General features: G+C 46.9%; 1 protein-coding gene across 7 annotated transcripts in view; it reads right to left on the bottom strand.

Annotated features, from left to right (window-relative positions):
- Window positions 1-14,632, bottom strand: part of MYBL2 (MYB proto-oncogene like 2) — a 39,173-nt gene that overhangs the window by 21,544 nt on the left and 2,997 nt on the right. For 5 of the 7 annotated variants that reach the window (XM_075901362.1, XM_075901361.1, XM_075901359.1 and 2 more), the window contains one exon: window positions 1,766-1,859. In XM_075901362.1, the coding sequence (XP_075757477.1) occupies window positions 1,766-1,859 (94 nt within the window). Of the gene's footprint in view, window positions 1-1,765; window positions 1,860-4,303; window positions 4,565-14,632 lie in introns of those variants that run through there. The other 2 variants (XM_006126661.4, XM_075901363.1) reach the window with 2 other exon arrangements.

Below are 14,632 nucleotides of genomic sequence, written 5' to 3' on the forward strand. Positions count from 1 at the left end.
CATGTTGGGTCCTTCAAAGTATTTGAATGCTTCAATATCTTTGATGTAGGTGAGAGGATTATTCTAAGAGGGGTGGTTGAGATTCTGTGGCCTGCACTGTGCAGGGGGTCAGACTAGATGATCATAATGGTCCCTTCTGACCTTAAAGTCTATGAGTCTATGAATCTATGTTCTAACATGGTTTGATTCAAAGTGCTCGAACAGGGCCAAACTGTGCTCTAATCAGAGAGTTTTAGATGCAAGAGAGACCTTGTCTGAGAGCTAGTTTATGCTTCTGGATTACAATATGATAGGCCCCAGACATGGCTCAGACAGGGCTGCATTTTGCTGTGCAGACAGGGCTAACCCATATTTTAACTGCATCCCCACACCATACAGCAGCCCTTCCCTTGGGACCCAACACAGCAACGGGAGAGATGTCTCATTTTGGATGGACCCTAAAGCAATGACTTTTAAAACCGGGTTATAACCCAGTTTTGCCTCAGTCATGCAGCTCAGCCAAAGTCTAGCCCAGGGATGGGCAAAAGGGCTGGATCCGGGCTACCAAGCAAGTTGATCCAGGACCTGCCGCTCCTCGTCCCCAGGCCAATTAGGATCTGGGGGCAGGGGAGCACGCGAAGTTTCCTCCCACCCTGCCAGGGACATAGGTGCCTAGTGGGAAAGGGGGGCAAAGGGGCTTTCCCCACCTCCAAACCAAGCATGGTCTGTGATAGGGAAGCTCAGAAGCATCCTGGCCCCGTCCCTTCCAGTTTAGGCCCCGCCATTTTCGGGGCAGCCCCGGGCCACTTCAAAAAAGATTATTGCCCTCCCCGGTCTAGCCTAACGCAGCTGGATCTCAAATGAGGTTAACAACTATTAAGGCATGTCTACAGGTGTTTCTGAATCCTATGTCACTGTAGGTAATCCCATCCCAAGGGGCAGTAGCTAGGTCGACGGAAGAATTATTCTGTCAACCTAGCTGCGTCGATACTGGAGCTAGCACACCTTAACTCTGGCACTCAGAGATGTGAATTTCTCTCACCCCTGAATGATGTAGCTATATTGATCTAAATATGAAGTGTAGACAAGGTGCTAGACTCAGCTTTAGTTGAGGTAGTAAACAGCTTACTTGCCATGCTGAATCTGGGGCCCCATCTTCATCGCAAAAAAGGTATGTTTCTAACTTGAGTTAACTAACGCAAAGATAAAACTCCTAGTGGCGAAGAGGAAGTATGCAGTTTTCCCATGAATTTGCTCATTAACATGACTTGCTAACTCAGGTCTTCAACAAGATTTTACCTGGTTAGCTAAGAGGAGTTAAGAACACTCCTTCTTCTGTAACAAAGACAAGATCTGAGTTGAGCACTTCTCTCTTCTGAGGACTACAGAGACACTAGCATAAGTGCATCAGAATTACCATTCTGACACGAGTAAGAGCTCATTTAGTTGAGTGTCTTATTTCTGACAGAAGCTGATCCTCATCCTCCAGGATAAGGTGTAGACCTCCAAAGTCGGGGTAAACTCTTGCGGCAGTTGATGGCCGATTTAAGACCCAAGTACCTTAACAGATACATATGGTATGGGTGAGAATTTGCTTGGGGATATACTAGCAGCTTAGCTTTTAATGGCTGACTTTCTCCAAGTCTCCTCTTAAGACCCTACAGCTTCTCTACACAACTGTCCTAGAGAGAAGGTCTTATTCCGACTTTCCTCCACCTCCAGTCACTCTGTCCACACCCCTGGAAGATACAAAACACATTTTGAGCAAAGCCCTGTCATCACCTACCTCTTCGTGAGTCCACTTGACCTTGCACCTGTTCTCCCGCTGCTCTGGCACATCTGAGTCTGTGTCCTGGTAATGCAGCTCATCTTGCTCCTCACTACACAAAACCAAGAGGGTGAGATTTGTTTGATGAGAGATGCAGCAGCTGGAACAAACACTGCAGCGCAGCCCAAAGCTGCCCATGGGCCTTTTCACTAAGTTTTGGTCACATTTCCCAAAGACAGCTGCCTCACCTAAATATTTAAGTATCAAATAATTAGCTGCAAATTGGGGTCACATGCTTTGCTTAGGAAAGCTTCTGTGGAAGTCTCTGTTATTGGTAAACAATAGCAAGGAGCACCGCTCAACTACCCTGTGACCCAAGGCGCTCTTGATGCCAGCTGGTAGAGGGCACACGGGTGCACGTGTTACAGGAATCCCCTTGGTTTGGTATTCATATACCAGTTCACCCAAGAGTACCAGATAAGGTCCCTACTGAATGCTGGTGTCCACCCCGGGCTAGCAGAGGTGGGGATCTGACCCCCAGCAAGCCCTGACATGGATTCTTCTTGGTAAAGGCAGATGGTAGCAAGGTGCCTTACAATCCTGGGAAGTGTCTCATCCTTATCCACTACAGGGACAAAGACCTAGTTTTACTACTGGGGACAAGGATGCTGACCTGTTTTGTAAAGCACTTTGAGATCCATTGATGAAAAAGTGCTATGTAAGGGCTAGTAACTGTTGTTATTACTGTACCATAAGCACAAGGTGAGATGCTTAGGATCAGTGAAATGAACAGCAGTCCCAGCACACCAGCTGCCTAGTCACAGTCAAATGGTCTGCAGGCATCACATTGTCTCTATGACTGAAGCCCACCTTCCCTTCTTTCTCGCTGGTGATTACAGGCTATCCCCATTAAGGATGTTAAGAAGTAGATATCTGGCTAATCATGTAGTCAATACAATTTGTATCGAGTATACGATTAGTAGATAAGGGAAGGCGCTCTGCAGAGAGACAGCGGGGATAGCTCCTAGATCGCTATGCCTGTGACTCCTCTGCCCCTCCCCACTCGCACTACAGAGAGGGTGCTGGGGGGAACCGGCTTTTAAGCCGGCTCCCCACTAAGGATGTTAAATTGTGTTTAATTAGCTAATCGAATAGTTAACAGCTCTTAATACATTTAAAACGCAGAAGTGCAGCCAGGGGGACCGGGCACAAGCCAGCAATCAGCTGATTCCCAGCTCACCCCCAGTTCCCCGCTAGCCTCTGCTTCCTCTGTCCCCCGTGGAGGCAGTACTGGGGGGAACCAGATTTTAAGTCTAGTCCCCCCCAGCACCCACTCCTGATTCTCTTTCCTTCCTGCCTCTCTCTAATAGAGGCAGCAAACGGGAGTGGGGGAGGAAAGAGGAGGAGCGACTAGTCTAGTCACTACTCAACTACCTGATAAGCATATGCTTATCTGGTAGTCGAATGGTCGCTTACACCCTTACTCCCCCCAGCCCTGGCTCCTGTTTCCCCCACCCTTGCTGCCTCTGATACAGAGGCAGCAATGGGGGTCAGGGAAATGCAAGTAGTCAACTTGACTACCCGATAAGCTTAGGCTTTAACAAATTATATATATAAATCTCTAAGGTGCTACAGTACTACTCGTTGTGTATTCAAATAATATGAAGGAAATATTTAATACAAGTTAGTAGCAAAAGAAGAACAGCCACCAGCATCATGTGACCAGGCAGCTCTTTACAGGCGTTTCAGAGCCACTAGCCCAATGCAGGCCTTTTGCTTTATTTTGTGCCCACTAGCAAGCCCATGACACAGGACAGCTTCCAGCTCCCTTATCCAAGTAGGCAGAGCAACTGGAATTGATCCCATAGGTTTAAGAGCAGCCGTTTTTATTGAAGGAGAGAGGAAACAAACTGAGTCCCTGATTCTCTGTCCATATTTAAGGAACTAGAACCCAGGAACACCATCTCAAACTAAACACGGGCAAAAAAAAGTGTAAGATATTGGATAGGCCTACCCCTCACTGTTCAAAAACCTTTAGTCTGGGTTATACTATAGCTTGGCTAGCCTTGCCTGTATTGTATTGTCTTCATCACAGAAACTCACCCAGAGGCAAGAGCAGGGCCTCATGGTGCTGGTCCTACCATCTCATCTGATCAGTGACTGTCCTTACCCCAAGGGCTTTATAACCAAACTGGCACCTTTCACCTGCCCCATACTAAGGCAGAACAAAACATACTGATCACTTGAGGTCAACCCCCTCCCCCGCCCGACATGGCTGCCCGTTTCCCCACACACATATTTTGTGAGCAGGCCATTTTAAAACAGCACTTTAACCCGACCACAGATCAATCCCCCCCCCGCACCCCCTTCCTAGCAATGGGGGGGGGAGATGAGTCTGTGGATTGCCCTGCATGCTGAGCAAGATCCCCATAATGGGGAGGGGGAATGCAGGGCGTGGATTCTCCCCCGGGAAATACTGGGGGAGACAACAGGGGGGAACAAACCCAGCCTGCCTCCCAGGGCGGGCTCGAAGCTCCCCCACTGCATGAAACTTACCAGCGGGACCTGCGAGCCATCCTGCCCCTTTGTGCATTAAAAGCACCGATGGCGAGAGAATCCACGCAGCTCGCCAGGGGGGTGCCGCATCCCTTGGCTCCGGAGCCGGCCTCTGCCGGGGGTGCAGCCCCGGCGACCCCCGCTTAGCGCGCGCGCGACAGATTAGGCGCGGGGGAAGCTCGCGCCTGCCCGGCGTACAGCACAGGAGGAACTTTCCTATCTCGCGCCAACTCCACCCCGGGCTGCAGCCGAGCCTGCGCGAGAGCGACGAGAAGCGCAAAAATAAAAGGAGGGAGACTGAAGGAAGGACAAAACGGGAGGTGGGGGTATTTAAAAGAGGCGCGCGCGGGCCGCTTGCAAAATCTCCTTCCTTTTTTCCGCTGCCCCCAATTCTTACTGCAGCGAGAATTAATGTCTGTAAAATGCGGCACGCAAAGGACGTGTGCACATTACAGGCATGCAGGTCCAGCTCGGCGTGCACAAAGAAATATATGCATACAGCGACAGCTCCGCAGCGGCAGGCACCCTGCAGGGGGCTTGGGGTCTGCAAACCCAAATTCTGTTTGCGCCTTAACGTTGCCCCTCAGGAGTCAGACCTGACCGTAAGTTTCATGGTAAGCCTCAGGCCCGAAAGCCGACCCAACAGAGACAGATCTCTGCACTAGACTGGGGCTTTCACGGGTCTCCTCTCTCCCTCCCTGTCATCTCCTGGCCAGGCTCCTCATGCCTTCAGTCAGAGTGCTGAGAGTACAGTCTACTGAAATGGACAAGCACTGGGCCCACAATCATATCTAGGCTCTGTTCCTGGCTATGTCACTGATTCACTCCCTGACCCAGGCCAAGTCATTTAACTCTCTGTGCCTCGGTTTGCCCATCTGTAAAACAGAGCTAATGATGCCTATTCACTTGTGCTAAGGGCCTTGAGATCTATGAATGTGAAGTGCTACATACATGCTAATGTACAGTTAGTCCAGGGCTGAACATAATCCCTATTTTCTGAATAAACAAGAAAAAGCTTTTTGTGCCAGGCAACAAGTGTTTCTCTATTTGCATAGAAGGATGTGGTGAGGATTAATTGCACAATATTTTGAAGTTTATAAATCATATGGAAGAGCTATTGTTTCTATTCTTAATGTTAAAGACATAGCTTATTTGGGATAAAGGTGGATTTATAGAGGGAAGACAGCTAAAGGGAAGTGATTTTATCCTCAGAGGCCCATGTCTGCAGAAGTGCATTTGCAGGGATGTTTACCTGCATTTTGCTGTGCAGCACTGAATAAAGGGTAACAATTGCCTACAAAATCCAAAGGGAGCTCTGAATGACTATTTCATGAGTCACCTCGATAGCCACTTCAACAAATAAAATAACAAAGACAGTCACTGGTATAAATGTCAGTACAGACAAGTTCAGAGAAAAAGGCTTTGATTCAACAAAAGACTTGAGCATATGCTTAAAGTTACACATGTGTCTAGGCAGTTTGCTGAAACAGTGGAACCTCCATTGCAGCATGATGGGCAAATAAGATTTCAAAGGAGAACCCATCACAGAGCTATATATAAAAAGCAGACCATCATTCCCCATCATTCTTTGCCTTCTCTTAACATCTATTTACAAATTCTGATAGCAGAGCCCATCATCTCCAACCAACCTGCTCAAAAGAGAAACACATGCTAACAAACTCTCTAATTTTTTTTCATCCGTATAAAGAACAAAGGTTATGTGCACAAAGGCATGTGCAGATGTGCACCACCAATAGAAACACAGGCTACGTCTAGACTGGCATGGATTTTCCGCAAATGCTTTTAACTGAAAAGTTTTCCGTTAGAAGTATTTGCAGAAAAGAGCGTCTAGATTGGCACGGACACTTTTCCGCAAAAGCACTTTTTGCGGAAAAGCGTCCATGCCAATCTAGACATGCTTTTGTGCAAAAAAGCCCCAGTCGCCATTTTCGCAATCGGGGCTTTTTTGCGCAAAACAAATCTGAGCTGTCTACACTGGCTCTTTTGCACAAAAGCTTTTGCTCAAAAGGACTTTTGCCCAAATGGGAGCAGCATAGTATTTCCGCAAGAAGCACTGATTTCTTACATGAAAGCGTCAGTGTTCTTGCGGAAATTCAAGCGGCCAGTGTAGACAGCTGGCAAGTTTTTCCGCAAAAGCAGTTGCTTTTGCGGAAAAACTTGCCAGTCTAGACACAGCTGCTGGGTGTAGGCGCTGTGGGCTCTCTGTTAATCAGCTGTGCAGCATTTCAATCTCTCCTGGGTGGCCGCCCAAGCATTCAGCACTCAAGGAACACTGCTCATAGGACATGTTAAGAGTCCCATGTTACAGTTAAAACATAAAGATGGAAGAGTCAGAAAGACTCCCATCAAGCAGACAGAAGAACACCCATATGTATTAATGGTATTTTGAGTACTCAGGCATGGAGGACACTGGTTTGTTTAATGGGTACACAGGATAAAACAACAGAGGAGAGGATTCACAATCATCACTGATACAATCCCACCAGCTCCTAAACTCTTGTCCAGGAACCATTTTCTGATGACCTCTGAAAAGCTGACTGGTCATATGCTGCTACCACCTCCTCTTTGTTTCCAAGTTGCTACATCACACTGAAGACAGCTAAAAACACAAATACTTTCCCCTTGTTGCTTTTCCATGTAAACAGCTATCTATGGGGATGCTACAGGATTGCGAACAGACAGGAGCCAGTCTGTGCCTTTCCAAAAAAGAGAAAAGGAGCTCTGCATGACCAGAAATGGGAGAGGAAGTGTTCACAAAGATAGTCTCTCCGTTGAGACAGGAGATCCCCAATGAAAAAGTTTGAGCAGCCTGGTGCTGTAGGTTTATCTTCTTTAGGAGCACTCATAGGACTAGCCATTGCCATTAAATGGCACTATTGCTTTTCACAAAAAGTGTTGCATTGGAACATTTATCTGGTTCAGAGCCACTCCAGCAGCTGTGTGTCGGGTGGGGTTATTTCTATTTTTATGCATAGCACTCAGGAGTTCACTACCACCCAGCTCTGACAATCATCTCTTGTTTCTGAGGCTTGATTTTTGTGAATTAGCATCTCCCCAAGAAGTCTGTAACAGCACTAAATGGATAGGCTAAATACGAAGCCTGCAGAGCAGACCTATTAGGTTATTGATGCAATTCTAACATAGGATACTCTCTGCTTATTGGCCCTGATCTTGCAGACTTATGTTTAAGCACCACAGTAAGCTCAATGGGACTATTCAGTGAGATGTATGTGGGCAGGTCTCTGCAGGACTAAGGGGCAACTTCCCATAAAAATTGCTTCAGATTGGTTGTTGTCCAAGCATCATCACTGTCAATCTGAAAATCCCCCCTCCTCCCAAATTAGCTTAATAGGAAATGACAAGAAAAGGACCTGGTAACTAATTGCCCCAGTGCTATAAAAGGAGAATTATTGCACCAGCAGGACAGGAGTAGGGCTTGGTGAGGATTTCTGCAGAAACCATTGGTGAGTAGCACCTGCTTATTTTTTTTAAAAAACATTAATGTTTTGGTTTAGTTCAGTTTTTCCCCTGGAGAGAGAGGTGCAGAGACGCATTCTAGGTCTCCAAAAACCTGCCTGGACAATCCTGTACCATTACATGATTTTATTCACTACTTTTTATGCTTAAGGAACTCTTCAAACCTAATCAATGTCAAAAGTAAATTAAAAGCAACCCTGGCTCACAGATCTGCTGCTTTCCTAGCTTACCTTCTGTTTTGGGTTTCTTCCCTAATGCTTTTTAAAAACACTTCTTTCCCCAATTGTGTGCAAGGCTCATCTACATATGTGTGAGTGAGGAAGAAAAAACATGGAAATGGTGGTGTTGCATGTACAAACTAAGGGGAATGATATGACCTTAGTTGAGAGTATCATTCCACTGACTCTAATGAGGTTCTCTGAACACAGTGGTGTCACTAACCCACAAGCCTGTAGACTGGAACAGAGGAAAGGAAGTACAGGCAGTCCCCGGGTTACGTACAAGATAGGGACTGTAGGTTTGTTCTTAAATTGAATCTGTATGTAAGTTGGAACTGGCGTCCAGATTCAGACACTGCTGAAACTGACCGCCAGTTCTGACTTACATACAGAATCAACTTAAGAACCCCAGGCATCCCCAAGTCAGCTGCTGCTGAAACTGATCAGCAGCTGATTCCAGGAAGCCTGGGGCAGAGCAACTCTGCCTGGGGCTTCCTGTAGTCAGCGCTGGTCAGTTTCAGCAGAAGCTGACTTGGGATGCCTGGGGCAGAGCAGCTGGGGTGCTGCTGGGTTGCTCCAGTAGTGCCCAGAGCGGTGCTGCAGGACCAATCGGCAGCGCCCCAGCTGCTCTGCCCCAGAGTCCAAAACAAAAGCATGGTCTGCTGGGGGGGGGGGGGGGGGGGAGCACACTAGCTGCGCAGACCAGGGACACGGGGAGCAGAGCCGCAGCGGCAGCGGGGTGGCGCCTCTGAGGCTTTGCTCTGGCAAAGCCTCAGAGGTGCGGGACCCCCCCGCGGCTGCGGCTTCAGTCCGGGTGCCTGTGGTCTGCTGGGGACCGTCCCTAGCAGACCACAGGCACCCAGACTGAAGCGGCAGCAGCGGCGGTTCCCCGCGCTTCTGAGGCTTTGCTCTGGCAAAGCCTCAGAAGCGTGGGAACCCGCCCGGTGCCCCTGGTCTGCTGGAGACAGTCTCCAGCAGACCAGGGGCACCGGAGCAGCTTACGAACGGGGCTTTCTCGCCCGGACCTCCGGGGCGAGAGAGCCCCGTTCGTAAGTGCGGATCCGACGTAAGTCGGATCGGCGTAAGTCGGGGACTGCCTGTAATATGTTTTTAGGCCTTAATCATGCAAGTGACTGTCCAGATCCATTCTAGTAGTTAACAAATAAATGTTCTCTAATGTTAGATGCAGTAACAGTAGTTGTTACTCTGAAACTGATCTCTGAATTTGGTGCCCTCCTCTAGCAGGCACAATAGCTGGCTAGTATGTATTCTAATGTCCTAAAACAGTTCTCTTTTCTGCTCTACCTGGACTCTTATCAGTTTCAACAGCAGTGTCAGGTGTACATGAGCCACATCTTGGTTTAACATTTTAGGGTGTCTACACTGCATGGCTAGTTTGGAAAACCAGAGGTATCCCAAAATAATTACCCCACATCTAAACAAGCCACCCATTATTTCAAAATACTCGTTTCAAAATAACAGGCATGCTATCTTGCCATCCTAGTTAACCTCGTTGCAGGAAGGTTAAGGAATGGCTCAAAATAGTGCATTATTTTGAAATTTGGCACTGTGTAGATGTGCCAAATTTCAAAATATCTTTGAGATAAGATACGCAATTTGTGTAGTGCAAATTGCATATCTTATTGAGTTTAAGATGCTCAACCCATAGAGCGCTTCTCATTTTTAGGAGTCCAGGGTTTGGCTTTACTATCTGAATAAGAGCTTTGGCTGTGCTGATGGTCCCTTCTTGCCTTACAATCTGAATCAATTTTGGACAACTATGATCCTCTGGTCTAACCCCCATAACAGAGGCCATAGAAACCACCCAGTAATTTCTGTATGAAACCCACAATGTCTATTTGAGCTAGACCATCCCTCCTAGTAAGGCATCCAGTTTTGATTTAAAGATTGAACATATCTGTAGCGTTCAAATCTGTTAGCTCAATAAAATGCCAGGTATGACGTAAGTGTAAAACACTAACTCCCTAGTGTTAACGTCACAATGCTTTGACATGTGTTGCACAGACAGTGGTAGCCTTAATGAGTAGTTTTCAGGCGCTATGTGGTAGATAGGGTAATTCTTTTTCTTCCATTTTCTCCTTCCTCAACTCCCCCATGATCTGATGGGAACCTCTTCTCCATTTTTCTACTGAAAGCAGAACAGCTGTGACATTGTGATTAGGCAGCACCCAGAAACCAAGAATAGTGGGGAACAACAATGAGCTCTTCCTTCAGTGACTTCACCCAAGTCCTCACCAAATGGTGACTCATGTAACTGCCCCGTCCTGTGTATTCTATCCCACCGGAGGGCTTCAGCTTTGCCACTAAACTGATCTGTTAAATGCTGAGTACAATGACTCCTGACTATTTTGTTTTGTTTTTTTATTTTAAACCGAAGCTTTAAAACAAGGTCCTGCTACAGAGCCTCTGGTATAGTGTGACTTGAGGTTTCCATAACCTTTTTTAGAAGGGATTCTTCTGCTCTCCTGTCATGGGCTCTTTGGTAATGGAGAAGAGGTGTGAAATAGCAAAGATAAGACAAAGCAATGTCAGGGGAAGGGATAGCTTCTCTGGCTAGCTGAAAGAAGCTGGTCATCTTAGGTGACCTTGTCCCAACGGTACTCTGTACACAAATCAGACAAAAGCTGACTTGGTCCCTCAAGGGACCGTGTCCCTAAAATCCACACACCCAGAGGGAAAAGCACTCTCAGCACATGGGAATTTCTGTCAGATCTTTAATGTCTAGAGTCAGAGTGGTGAGAAAAGAGCTACAAATGTTTCTGTTAAAGAGTAACCATGTAGCATACAGCCCCAGGGCTGTGGTGCAGAATAGTTTGTACTGTGTGAGAATCTAAGTGGTCTCAGCATCAGCTCCCAAGTGACAAAGTGAGCTCACCTGTGCTGGTGTTCTAAGAAACCCCTCTCCTTAGTCTGATTCTGCCTAGAAGAATGGTAGGACAAGAGAACAGAAGCCATTTAAACCCAACCTGTAAAGGAGCCAAAGCAGTAGGAGTTCATTGGGGGTGGGGATAAAAAGCACTTGGCATGAGATTTGCTAGCTATAGTTGATGCTCTTGAGCCTAATGCTACAAATTCCAGGACAGTGATGTGACATTTTTCCCTACATCACAAGCTCCCCTCCTGTTAACAACCTCTCCCCTATCTGTGTACAGTAGTGCCATCGGTGTACATCTGCAAACACTAATTAGTCCAACTAATGATGCCCTGGGAATGAGTCTTGCTCCCATATTACAGATGAGGTTTAGCATTCATTATGACCATCTGGCTATGTCTAAACTACATCCTCTTTCAAAAGAGGGATGTAAATTAGGCAGATCAAAAGTGCAAATTAAGTGGGGATTTAAATATCCTGCACGTCATTTGCATAATTGCATGTCAGCATTCTTTCGAAAAAGGGTATTTTGAAAGTGAAACTGCTGTCTAGACTAGACGCAGTTCTTTTTGGGGGGAAAAAACCTTTTCGAAAGGTCCTGTACTCCTCAATTTGCACTTTCAATCTACCTAATTTACATCCCTCTTTCAAAAGAGGATGTAGTTTTGCCTCAATGGCAAGCCTAGCCCATTGCTCCCCTGACTCCTAGTCCTCTACTTGGATGAGCTCTGTCTGCCAGGGCTGTGATGAGCTGTTCTAAAACAAAGCTTAAAAGGCTGACCTGAAATATAAATGAGGCAGGTGGGTTTATAGTAACCGAATGTAAAACTATGGGTGAGGCAGGCATGTTCAAAGATGGAAACTACTGTAAGGCCTGGTCTATACGAGTGTTCTACTGGTGTAAGCATGTTGGTGTGTGGGTAACCAGTGCAGTTATATTACTATAAATCATAGTGTGGCAGCAGCTATATGTAGCTTATTCTGTTTTTCAACCAGAAACAGGCCTACTAGTCTCAAGTCTCTGGCATAACTATGGCCATACTGTGGGGGTGGGTGCTTTAATGTTCCATGGGCATAGTGAAAGGTTGTCAAACTCTCTCCAGTTTAGACAAGCCCACAGTTAGGACTCGGAAAGGGAGCCCAGTGTGAGAACTTGTTCCCTCTGTCAAGGCTTCCTTTACTTACAAGATGTCTCTGGGTGCCACAGGACTTCACAAGATTGAGTGACTTAGTTTGGAGTTCCTGTGATGTCTTCCACCCAGAGCAGCAGTGCCAGCCTTATGACTTTAAAGGAAATCTTGGAACAAGGGTTTGTGGCAAGTGCTTCCAGCTGCGTTAGCTCTTCTTCAGGCAGCAGCTACTACCTGGAGACTGATGGTACCTCTAAACCAGATACCTGGGATGGCATCCTTGACTTGGAGAATAAAACAAAAGGCAGTTCTCAGCTTGCCCTCAAATGGCCGGAGTGTCTGAGCAGCTGTGTGAAGGGTGACCTGAACTGTATGACGCCAGGCCTTTGTGATGGTGGTCTTGCTTCGTTCTGCAAGACTCCCAGTGTTCCAGTTGCCTTTGACTTGTCTGGTGTGGCTTCTGAACCCAGTGCCAGAGCCACTTCTATAGTTGAAGTATTTTGTGATGCTAAGTCCTCCACACCGTGCAAGGAAGAGAAGCACCTTAAGTCAATTGAGAGCTTGCTCTCCAAGAGCTCTGAAATAACTGACCTCTCAAGTCTGAGGAAGCCACCTCCACCCATATGGGAGATCTCTGAGATACAAGCCCCTCTGGACAACACTGTCTCCCTGAATGCAAGCGTAGAAGAGTCGAGGTCACTGGGATCTTTGAAACCAGATACCCCCTCTCTGGAGAAATCTGTCTTTGCTATTGCTTTGGCGTGGCCTGGTACAGCTACTAAGAGGCATTCTGCTTCTGCCTCTGGATCTCTGTCATGATACTCAGGGGAGTGAGCTAGAGCCCTTAGCTGTTCCTCAGTGCATCAAGCCATTTGACTTTGCTATACCTTCCTTAATGACAGTAACCAGCCAAATAGGCCACAAAAATCCAAGAACTGCTCAAGTAAGAGGGGAAAGGCCTGGGCTTAGCTCAGTCACTGATGGCTAACGCAATCAGATTAAGCACTAAACTCTGACAATATGGTGACTCTATGGTACTACATGCATTCTGTATGGTATTGTACTGCACGCACCTGTGATGCATGGGACTGAGTGTCTGCTCCACGAGAGGATGGTATATAACGTCTGACTGCACCTGGGGGTGTTCATCCCAGTCCAGGAAACTACTGGTTAAGAAACTAGCTCACTAGCTGGTAAATCTTTAGTTTCAGCTGCAAATGGTGGGGCTTCATCTTCCATGTGTGCTCACAGCAACAGAGCCTAACGTCTTCTCTCCACCTGTAGCAGGTCTTCCTCTCGTCCCTTCTCTCCCCCCTAGTTGGAGACTTCCTAGCAGCACTTCTGGTTGGGGAAACCACTCTGAATTCCTAAATAAGGTCTACTTGCAACTTCCAACTCACCAAGGCTCACTCTTGATCAACAACACTGAACTTGATTTGTGATCTTCCTACTGATCAGACTGCCTTTGTAAAACTCTCCTGTCTTAACTGTTTGTGGTATGCAAATAAAGAGTGGAAATAATCCTGTGCATTGCTATTACTACCAGCCATCTGACATGCCTCTCAGTATTGATACTCTCTGCTCCTTCCGCTAAGGGACTGCAATGCTATTCTCCCTTGGTCCAGCTGTAGGGGCATATTCCCATTGGTAATGTTCATTGAGAGAGCAGCCAGCTGCTAACCAAATGGGCATACTTAACCTGAACATGGCTCCATGCTGGGCAAGAGGCTTAAATTAAAGGTGACATAGAATACCAGACAATGCAAAATCCTAACTTAATTGTCCTGATTCAAATAACCAGTCAAGGAGCTATCCTATACCCTGGCAGGATGGATTAGGTCAGAGTAGTGTGTTACTCCCTGAACCTACATTCACAGAGTAGAGCATACAACACAGTCTGAAAGGGTTTCTATGAGCGGGACCTAAAACAGTAAGGGTGACTAATTGTAGATGGAATATCCAATGAGACAATACTTGGAAATAATTTTCTCATGTGAAGAGAGGCTCATGTTTAGAATGGAGTGGGAAGGAGATCAATCTAGCCTAAGCTAACTGGCTGTGGAAGGGATTACAAAAGGGAACCAGCTCCTTGGTGTGAGGGTTTCCAGCTAGTGCCTTTCTTGCGGAAATAGGCTAGTCACCTGCCCTGCTCCACACAATAGCTGCAGAAGGTGATGCCCTCCTTGACCCCCAGTTTGGTGGGGGAGAGCACTTGATGACATGGGTTTAATTGGGAGGGTACGGGGTGGGAAGAGAAGGAATTTGAATGGGGGAGGTCAGGAGAATTCTCCTCTGAGCTATTGGACATTCTGATGCAGGATTCCCTTTAATTTCCATTGGGGATTTAAAAGAAAGTGAGTGGAGCAGGGACATTAGAACTCTGCTGTCCCACCTCCCATGCAGGTGCCAGAATCACTAGGCTATAGTCATGCTGTCTGGCCCAATGTAGACAATATTTAAATGTCATTGGATGAGAGGGCGGTGGACAATGAGTGCTCAAACTGTGTGTGTGTGTGTGTGTGTGTGTGTGTGTGTGTGTGTGTGTGTGTGTGTGTGTGTGTGTGTGTGTGTGTGTGTGTGTGTGTGTGTG

The sequence above is a fragment of the Pelodiscus sinensis genome, chromosome 18 (assembly GCF_049634645.1).
Source record: "Pelodiscus sinensis isolate JC-2024 chromosome 18, ASM4963464v1, whole genome shotgun sequence".
Lineage (NCBI taxonomy): Eukaryota > Metazoa > Chordata > Testudines > Trionychidae > Pelodiscus > Pelodiscus sinensis.